This window comes from Buteo buteo, chromosome 23 (assembly GCF_964188355.1).
Source record: "Buteo buteo chromosome 23, bButBut1.hap1.1, whole genome shotgun sequence".
Lineage (NCBI taxonomy): Eukaryota > Metazoa > Chordata > Aves > Accipitriformes > Accipitridae > Buteo > Buteo buteo.
In genome coordinates, this window is record NC_134193.1 from 18191349 (window position 1) to 18201800 (window position 10452).

At 42.4% G+C, this 10452-nt stretch overlaps 1 protein-coding gene across 9 annotated transcripts in view; it reads left to right on the plus strand.

The window, feature by feature from the left end:
- The window catches only part of PRRC2B (proline rich coiled-coil 2B), a 52524-nt gene extending 42280 nt beyond the window's left edge, over positions 1-10244 (plus strand). For 4 of the 9 annotated variants that reach the window (XM_075055529.1, XM_075055532.1, XM_075055535.1 and 1 more), the window contains 6 exons: positions 581-708; positions 1777-2017; positions 3499-3675; positions 4354-4445; positions 5011-5131; positions 5598-10244. In XM_075055529.1, the coding sequence (XP_074911630.1) occupies positions 581-708; positions 1777-2017; positions 3499-3675; positions 4354-4445; positions 5011-5131; positions 5598-5738 (900 nt within the window). In that variant the 3' untranslated portion in view covers positions 5739-10244. Of the gene's footprint in view, positions 1-580; positions 709-1776; positions 2018-3498; positions 3676-3960; positions 4057-4353; positions 4446-5010; positions 5132-5597 lie in introns of those variants that run through there. The other 5 variants (XM_075055533.1, XM_075055534.1, XR_012654122.1 and 2 more) reach the window with 4 other exon arrangements.
- Positions 10245-10452: the final 208 nt, after the last annotated feature.

Genomic DNA, 10452 nt, shown 5'->3' on the forward strand with positions numbered 1-10452 from the left:
GATAGCCCAAAAAAGTTTCGATGTGGCTCCCTTTAGGTTCCTTGAATGCTGCTTCCTAGTGGGTCTTACAGGTTAGTGAAATTGAAGGGAGGGGAATTGAGGTTTTTTCCTCTTTTTGTACCAGTGCCTTTGGGCTGGGTTTAACTGAAGCAGATGCTGAGGCATCTGTGTGAGGTAAAGTGACTTTCAGTAAATTCTATAGCCTGTCAATACTAATGAGCAATTTCACTAGCCTTAGTGAATAGGTTGTTAGGGTTGGGGAGAACCCCTTCAAGGTAAGCGTGCAGGCAAGTGAGATCTGGGATTGTCAGTGCCTGTTCTGTGTGTGGAGCTTGTTGGTCCCTCATGTGTCCATCAAATGCCTTTTGCAGGCATCAGTCTTCCCTCTTGGGTGCCTGTGCAGTGTTTTCTCCTGCCAGTGTGCTGCTGTTCTGTGGAATGATGCAGGGGCTGGGTAAAGGCACAGTGTAGGTAATTATCATGGCAGATTGACTCATGGAGGAAACTGGTGGATTTTTAGCAGCCTGAGAGAGTTTCTGGCTCCTCTTGTACTTCTCAGTCATCTTAATTTCTTCTGCAGGCTGCTGCTGCTCAACAGATTCCCATTTCCCTCCACACATCCTTACAGGCCCAAGCTCAGCTTGGGTTGAGGGGTGGTCTGCCTGTTTCCCAGTCCCAGGAGATGTACAGCTCCATACAGCCCTTCAGGTAACTGGTTCCAGTTTTTCATTTCCTTGTGGCTTAATTTCTTATGTTCCTGGTGTCTATGTACATTGATCAGATACTCCACACTCATCTTCTCTTCCCCCTTTGACTTGGTGTTTCCTTCCCCTAGTAACACTGCTGGGATGGAGAGCAAGGATATCAGGGCTCATAAGGCGCTCTGTAGCATGTTTCTTTGTAGGACATGCCAAAGACCATCCTTGGAAGGTTATTCGGTTTTACTGCCTACCCTCTCAATAGGGGAGGCAAATCTTGAGAAAGAAGCAGAAAGAGGTTTGTGGGCCAGCAAGCAGACTTACTAGTAAGAAACCCAGAGCTTACAGCTTACTGTGGTTTACTACTGGAGAGAAGACAAAGAGGCAGTTTGATCAGAGCTGAGTACCTGCATAGTGAAATTAAATAACTCTTTGCCTGCACTTAGTTGGAGAAAAAATTATAAGATTCAAATCAGAAAATTGAATGCAAGTGTAACAGCGACAGTACTGGGCTACAGGAACTGCTTACTAGAACTGAAGGATTGAGACATCCACTTCAGAGTTGGGCTGGCTGTGGGAATGTTACTCTGTACCCCTTTCCTGCATGAGATGAGAGTGAATGATCAGAATAGTCCTTAAAGGCCTCAAAAACCTAGACGCTGAGGTTTAAAAAAAAAAAAACCAACATTTTTGCTACAGCTGTTTGAATCTTTAACTTCTGATTCTTTTCTGCTTTGCAAAGCTGCTGCAGATTGCTGGTAACGTGAATCCTCCCTTACTACTAATCCAGAGCTTATTGTGCAGGATATTGAAACATAAACTTTGGGTAGGACACAGTGTCATTCTGTTGAATATTCCTGCAATACAAGGACGTGGCTGTAAGGGCTTAAAGGTGGAAATAAAAAAACCACTGTAACTAAAATGAAAAGTGGCATCACAGTTTATTTCTAAGCTGTCGATATAGTAGAGTCTGAGAACCACTTGCTGATTGCAGGCCAGATACGGTTTGGCGGGGGGTGTGTGTGTATAGTCTCCAAAATTTTCTGTGTGATGACTTGAACATATGTTTCTTCTCCAGGTCTCAGGTGTATATGCACCCCAGTCTGTCTCAACCCAGCACCATGGTCCTGACAGGAGGCACTGCTCTGAAGCCTCCGTATTCCGCCTTCCCAGGCATGCAGCCGTTGGAGGTGGTAAAAACCCAGTCTGGGTCCCCTTATCAGCCCATGAATGGAAGCCAGACACTGGTTTATGAAGGCCAGATAAACCAGGCAGCTGGTATGGGAGCCTCGCAGATGATGGACTCTCAGCTTACACAGGTTAGGAGCAGGGCTTGCAAGCCACCCCTTTGTACAGGCTTTTTCACAACCACTTGTTTCTGAGACTGGGTTGAAACTAGTATTTGTGCTGAGTCGTGCGTTTGTGTGAACTAAGCTCTTTGTAAAGAGGCAAAAGATTTCCCTGAGTCTCTGTTCTGTGAACCATTGTTTCAAACACGCAGCACCTTATTTAACGAGATTCTTGCTAATTACTTGTCTGTCCCTGCTGAGATGTCATTTTGTAACTTGCAAGTCCTTGCCTTCAATATAGACATTTCATGCAGATCGGACCTTGCAGTGCTTAGGAGGCCATGATACAATAGTCCTAAAAGTACCTCTTCCGAGAGCCAAATCACAATTGTCTCCAGATGTAACTCAGCTTCCAGGGTAATTAGGACCTTTTAATAAAAGCTCGTCTATTTTCTCATTTCATTTGTTATCCAGGTCTTATTTAAAACTTCTGCTGATCTGTTTGGTAGCATCTTAACAAGAATTTCATGGTGTGAAAAAGTTTTTGTAAAGCATGGCTCAGATAAGGACATTGAATCCTACTGTGAGCATAGCTATATTTGTGGACATGTATTCTGATTCTCTGAAGAAGTTTGATACTTTAATTAAACTCATCTTACATTTATTTTTTGCAACATGTTAAGGTTTATTTTTTGTTTAAAGAGGGATTTTTATGTTGTGACTGACAGTTAATTGTGGAAGTAACTTAGCTGAGGAAAATACAGAAAATACTGGCAAACTAAATATTTGAAGAAATGCTTTCTTTATCCATCATAAGCTAGTAACTTGGTCTCTTTTACCAGCCTTAGATTTTTTTTTTTAATTTTATTTATTTATTACAAAATGTTGTCATAGAACCTCCTAAATCCAGCAATTGTGAGAACTGTCAGATGAATCAGAGGGAACAGGAGGCTCTTGTCCTCAGTCCTGAGCTGCATTTTTTTTTTTAAATTACTTCTAATTATTACCATCATCAGTTTGAAGCTGACTGCAGAACGTATAGCTGAGGTCACCATCACTTTCTCTAGAGGTCCGGTCCTCAAAATGCTTTGGCATGGAAGTGTAGCAGACTTTCTGGTTTGGGCATTAAAGTTGCAAACAAAACCCCTGACACTGAGCTGTCTGATGCTGCTGCCATATCAAGAGAAAATACATCTATGCAGCGACCATGAGGAAGACTGAAAAACCGGGTGAAGGTTCTAAGCAAGGAGGAAAGCCCTGTGTCTGAGTGCAGTTATGTTAAATCAATGCCATGTTAAAAGCCCAGCTGATAGGGTGTTGGCAACACTACCAGAACATGCATTTCAGTGTGAAAATCCCTCTGTTGCATTGATTTGCATTTATTCTGTGCCAGACTGCTCTGTTTGTGAGCTTCCTTTTAGCAATGCCTTGCTTTCAGGGTATTAGGAGGCAGTGTGTCAAACGCAAGACTGTTACTGCCATTAAGTTAACTATGTGTCCTTATCACACAGCTAACAATGCCTGTGCCTGGCTCCCAGCTTCCTCTGCCCCGCTATGGCTCTGGCCAGCAGCCCCTGATTCTACCACAGTCCATCCAGCTTCCTCAGGGGCAAAACCTGCCTGTAGGAGCTCCCCGAAGAATCCTCCCTCCTGGATCCCAGCCTTCTGTTCTTGCTACCAGCAGGGAGGTAAGGATTATCTCCTGTGTGCTCATCTTGGCATTCATTAACCCCTCCTGCACTGAAGTTTCGCTCCTTGATCTTGCTTGTTAAAGGGGAGACTAGCTTGTTTGGGATCCTTAAATATCAAAGCCAAGGATTGGTGGTAAAATGAAGGAGCCCTTTTCCCCTCATCTCCAAAGCACAGGCCAGCAGTTTTTCAGGTTTTGCTGCTGGTCACCATTCTGTTTCCAGGGAGCCACATCCTGCCTTGATCCAGTTTGGAGTCTCCAGTTTTATTACATGTTTACACAGGTTTCCCCAGAGTGCTTGAGGGGTGGTGAGCTCCAGACACAGTTGGAATACTGCCCAGATATTTCACACTGTTGTGAAGCTTGTCCATTTGAGTAGGTATATTAATGTCATGTCTGGTTTGATGGATTCATATCATAAGTTTGTCTATTATAGGGGAGAGAGAGCACAGCAGTTAACTTCCAGGTTCTGTATTTGCTTGTGCTGCTGGCTTGCTGGTTTAATACAAGCAGATTATTTCACTTAAAGCCTCACTTTCTTCACCTGAAAAATATTTCTTCTTTTAATGGGCACGATGGGTAGAAGGGCAAAGATTTGGCTTAAGTGTTTATATGAAGTAATGAGTGATTTGTGAATGCAAAGATGATACTCTTTCTCGTGCGTTTTCCTCTGTAGTCCTCCCAAATGGAAATGAAAGGGTTTCATTTCTCCGATGGTAAACAGAATATGTCCTCCGGAGGGTCTGTACCATCACCACATACGTACAGGTAAAATGTTCGCAGAACTTAGCCTCTGTAGTCAGAATGGGGAAGTGACATAGTGCGTGCATCATCCCTGTACAAGATTTGCTTGGGTTTTCATGTGTAGATTGTGCTTGCTATATTCCAAATACTTCTATCAAAGTGCATGATTATGGCTTTCATTTTTGGGTGTGGGCCAGTGTGTAACTGACTTGGCCCTTTGTGCTTGTGGGAAGTGCATAAAGTTATTTGTTTATTGAGTCTTAAAGACAAATTGGAATTGGTATACGGTTTTGTGTGTTGCTTGTTAAGGTGGAAATGCAAGGATCATTGAATAAACATTTTAATTTCCAGCATGATTCTCTCAAGATGAGAGGTGCTCATGTCTAGACATACCAAACCTTCAGGTCATTTTGCCTTTTGGGACATGCAGTTGCTTTATTTTTTTTTTTCCACTCAACCAATCCATATGTTGTCTTTTGGGCTGGGGAGCTCACTGATCTGCACAGTGCAGACTCGTGCCCTGTCTACTGCTGCTTTCTGCTGTCTTTTTATTCTTTCACACATGAATAAGGTTCTCATTCCATTGTAGAATTTACTCCATGAATATTGTCGACTCTTCGATTTCCAGGCCTAGCTCTGCCAGCCCAAGCGGGAAGCCATCTGGACCAGCAGTTAGTATGGGCTCTGTGCAAGGACACTATGTTCAACAGGTAGTGTGCATCAGTACTTTGTTTGACCCAACAGTATCTGCTCTTCTATACTGTCATGCTTGTGCCATGGACTTGAGAGGAGTGCCAGAAAGGCCTGTGTGCTGACGCTGTATGTGGGAGCTGTTATTTTCTCTGCGGGGAGAGTGGGTAGGTGGGTGTTCCAACTCCCAAGAGTAATGCTGTGTGATTTGAAAGTCAGGAGAGGTTAGAGGATTACCTGTTTTACAGTGTCCGTGGTGTTTGTTGTTGAGTTTTTATCCGTCATTTGCATTGCCAGACATGTGAGACACTTGAAGATCCTTATTACGTGTTAGGTATTTTAGGACAGCAAAGTGTGATAGAACAGAAGAAATACCTGATTTTTGGAGCAGATTTGATGTCTTGCATGAATGATGGTCAGTTCGTATTTTTGTATCTGCCTAGAGGTCTCTGCACTAGCTAATGCTTTGTTTTTATATGTCAAAAGGCAAAGCAACGGGTGGATGAAAATAAAGCCAATTTGGGAGCAGTAAAGCTGCAAGAAACAGCCTCCACAAACCAGATGAAGCCAGTGCGCACAGGAGCAATCAAACCTCAGGCAGTCAAAGTGGAGGAAAGCAAGGCATAGGAACACCTCTGATGCCCAGCCGATCCTGCTGCCTGAGAGGCCCTGCAGCTTAGACTGGACCCCACTGGATCTCCTGAAAATCTCACCAGATCTACTCCCTGCCCCACATTGACTGACTACAGCAACATCATCCAAGCCCCTCTCCCAACAAAGCAGTTTGAAACAGTGCATATGACATTGACCTGCTTGCTTTAAAACCAACCAACCATGTGACTTTGAAGTGGCTCGAGCCATATTTTTTTTTTATCCCCCCCCCCCCCCGCCATGCCCCATCCACAGGTAGCTGTGATTGCTCACTTGGCAAAGCCCATCCTTCTCCTTCCCTACTTCTGTCTCAGCAGAGTGGCAACTGGGGGAGAGGGGTTAGTTTGAGGTTTTTCATTTTAAAGGCAGCTGAGGTTTTTACAAAAAAAGCTATATCTTTGTTTATAGCAGAACTTTTATATGTTCTCTCATTTTTCCCACCCTTCTTTCTGCTTTCCTTATTCCTTCCAGAAAAGAATTCCCTTCAGCTAAAATTATGTTCTGACAAAACTATGCTTAGTTTTATATATGGTTCTGTGCTATGTTGAGAATCATGACTCTTCTAAATTGAGTTTGTTTGGGTATATATTACCCAGATGATTTAGCCTTTCAGATTATTTGGTTTTGAAAAACCAGGACAGTTACGGCATTCGTTAAATTTTCAGTATTTTTGTTTTAAGCTAGAAGCAGTGCTTGCGTTAGAAGTAAATGTATACTAAAGGTATATAGTAGATCAGTGCATTAATCTTGAAACTTGCACCACTTTAATTGTAGCTTTGGGGTGCCTTGTGCACAACAAAATGTGGCATTTTTGTTTTAAGGAAGAAAAAAACCCACCAAATTTCTGTTGCAAACTCATCTGGATCTAGGGGTTGTTTTTGTGGGTTTGGGATTTTTTAGTGACTGCCAAACACACACCAAAATGTAGATCATAGATTTACGAAATGTAAAATCTGTTAAGAAAAATTCTCCTCACCGCACATGGGTCAGAAGAGTTGGCTAGAGCCAACGGGTCTGTATGGACTACTTTTTGTAGTTGTGATGCTCTCTCTTATGCTCCCTACCTTGGCCGCTCTAATTCTTCATGTCTCCTGAGACTTGTTCTATATTGTGTTCATCTCTTGGGGCTGCTCTCCTAAGCTTTGCTCTTCTCCCTTTTCCCTAAGTCTTGCTTTCTGTTCCTCTGACTCATGGCCTTTTGTAAAATTTGCATAGAAATGCATCAGTAAGGGACCCCCTCTGCAAGCCCGCCGTTTTAGCACTTGGAACCTCCTTTTTTGTGTCAGAAGCGCATGGTTACAGAGGCAGTTTGGAATCATCCTTCTACTCTCCTTCCCCAGATGAACAGCAAAGGGTTCTTTACTTTTGATGCAGTTGCATATCGTGTGTACACAGTATTGTCACCTCACAATTACTCACCAGTATTTGATGATCTATGAAAGGAAGGTCCCAGTGGGAGGGGGTTGGGTTTTATTTCTTTGGTGGTTTGGTTTTGGTTTATGTGTGTGCGTGTGTGTGTGTGCGTGTGTATGTAGATTTTTAGGATGGACTTACAAGTTCTGAAAGTGCTTGGAGTCCTTCAGCTGACGGTAGTCTTAAGTAAACTCAACTACTTTCAGCTAACTTGGTTTGTGTTGTTTAGCTCTTTCAAAATGTAAAGTAGGCTGGTCACTCTGAAGTGGGGGAAAGAAAACTTCATTTCTGCAGTAGATGATAGCTTGCTAACTGGCTGTGCCATCTGCCTCTGCTAGGTGGCAGCAAGTCATTTGTTGGTGGTTCCAAAGAAGATAATTTTGAACAAAGAATGTATTTGGGAAGGGATCTGAAAGGTGTTCTTGTTTCTTTGTTTGCTTTTTTCCCCCCTTTCTAGGAAAGATCCTTCATAACTTTTTAGGGATGCATTTGAAGTTTTAAGCTAGGTATAAATAAGAATTTTATACAGTAGCTTTAAAGAGTTTAGAAACCTAAACTAACTTAGACATAGTGATGTCCCCTCTCCACAGGTGTCCCCATTGACCATGGCAGAGAACCCGAAGGGAAAGGGATAGGATGGTACTTAAAAAAAAAAAAAAAAAAAAGGCAAAAAAACCCCCCTCTTTTTTTCCTCATGTTTTATGGATTTTTAACTTCAGAGCAGAGTGTGCCAGCATCTCTCTAGTGTCCTCCTTAAAGTACAGGGTTTGAGATTTAGCGACATATACTTCCGCAGCCTTCAGACATCTCCCAGACCTGCATCCTCATCTGCTAGTCCTGCTCCCAACATTTTCCAAAGATTGCTCCACCAGTAAGTCATCCCACCCCCCCCCTTTCTATTTTCTTCCTTGAAATATCATGAACAACAGAATTGTCTGTTTTTTTCTTTATTATCCTTCTGCCCAGCTGGCCCTAGCTAATACCAGCCCAGAATCTAACTGTAATGGCTAAAGAGACTTATCCGAGCCCCCCTCTTCTCATCTCTTTCCTACCCTAGACACACTACTTAAGCTTTACAAAGACACTAACCTCTTTCCTCCCACCTATATGACTTTAAAATGGTCAAATGTGTTGGAGAAACTGGGTTATTGCTAGATACAAGTTATTGCAGTCCCTCTGGTGTAAATGCCATCAGAACTACAATACTTCCTGTTGAAAAAGGTCACCCTTCTTTCTCTTTTAACCTCTCCATTCCTTCCCCCAACAGAATAAAACACTAGAATTTATTTATACGTATTTGATGTTGTAGGTCTAGGTGAAAAAGTAATTGTTTCACTGCTCTATTTATATATTATGTCTGAATTATTCTGTGCAGGAAAGGCCAAGAAATGCATGTGAGCTTCATTCCATTCCTCACCTTTGCGTGACTGTCAGCTGCAGTTGGCAAGACTCTCTTTCACTTAATGGAGTTTTGTGTGATGGAAAGCAGTTTTAGAGCCCAAATTTCTACAGTGCAATATCCTTCTTCTCTGGCATATATTTTTGTTTGTTTGTTTAAAGCTAGTACAAGGTTAGTGCAGTTTATGGTGCTCTTGAGTCAAAAGGAAAGCCTCTGATCCTCAAGGTGCAGAAATGCCAAGGGTGCTGGTACGCTGATACAAATTCAGCTTGGGGAAGAGGAGAATGGAGATGTATAGAATGTGGATATGGTTTATAGGGGAATACTTCTGCTTGCCGTCTCCACTGCTGAAGGGTCAGGCCCTAATGATTTATTCCTTTGTGAGTTGCTTTTGCTTTGACTGGAAATCAGCTACCAAATTGCAGGCTCCTTCTGCTTGGAAAGGTGCAGTGGGAGGGAGAGGTGGAATCCATGTTTTCAGCAACAATGGGTGAAGCAGAAATATTCAGAGGCTGACTTTGCTGCTTTTTGTTCAGCTGAAGGTCTGAAGCACATTGTGTAATTAGTTCTCTTAGATGCAGTGATTCATGGCCTAGCAGCTGCATTCAGTGCTGCTTTCCTCTCCAGTTCAGCTTGCTTTTAGCTCTTAATTAAAAAAAAAAAAAAGAAAAAATTTAAAAATTAAATAAATTGAAGTTAAGGAGGAAAAAAAGGAAGAAGACAAAAAAAAAGTGTGCCAGTATATTTTTCAATGACAAGTGGAAGCAGCACAGTCACCAGTGCAACAGGTATTATTGTTGATCTTCCATAATTCGCTCCTGGCTATGCCATGTGACAGCTGTACAGTCGTCAGTAACTCTGAATGTGTTTGCAGCCCATTGAACTCCCATACGTGTTTGTGTTCATGCAGAGGCACTCCATTTAACAGTTTCCTTGCAAGAATGCTGCGAAGCTACAAGCTGCCCTGTGGTTCCTGTGTATTTATGGATATATATTAAGAAATGAGCCTAGCATTTTTGCTATGTCTCACCTTTTGGCAGGCTACTATATTCACTTTCAAGCAAGCACCACTGCATGCCAAGATCTTGTTCTGTTGCATTTTGTTAACCTTCTGTTTTGCTTCTGGCTGGTTAAGCACAGGTTAATTCCTTGTAGCATGGGTTATTTCTGAGGTACAGCAGCCCAGTTTCCTTGTAAGAAAGATGCATTTGTGAATAAGAATTAATCTACAATAGGCATCAGGATACTTAGTTGTGGCCCATCGACAGAAAAGGTGCATTTTGCCGAAGCAGTGGAACTGCTGACTCTGAAGAGGCAGCAGCAGTCCAGCTCCTTTTTTTTGTTTGTTTGTTTTTGTTTTGTTTTGGTTGGTTTGTTTATTTCAATCCAAAGACCACCAGGTTTTCCTAGTGGCCATAGACACCCCCCTTGGGTTTAATGGCTCTTCCTGACTCCTCAAGATGTCTACAGCCACAACCTTGACTGTTCCCCTGGGAATCACAGCAGCAGCAGTGAGGCGCTCACCCTTTAGCATGTCTCAAGGCGTTGTCCTTAGCTGGAATCTTTCCTCTGGTTCTGTATAAATTGCATTTGTTGTTTCTCAAGGGGATATTGTACTCCTTAAAGCTTTTAACCTCATGACCTGTATAGTAAATTTTTTTTGGCCTTTCCTCTCTTTGTCTTTTCATGTAGACCAGATATTTGAAAGGGCAGACGATGGATAATTGTGTAACATGCAACCTGTTTATATTTTTTGGAAACTTTTACTTGGACCGGAACTCGAATCACGGAATCACCAGGCCAGTTGCAGCACACTCTTTATTGCCCTTTTTCCTTGTTTCAGTACCTATTGTTTCTCCTTTCAAATATGTGATTGTA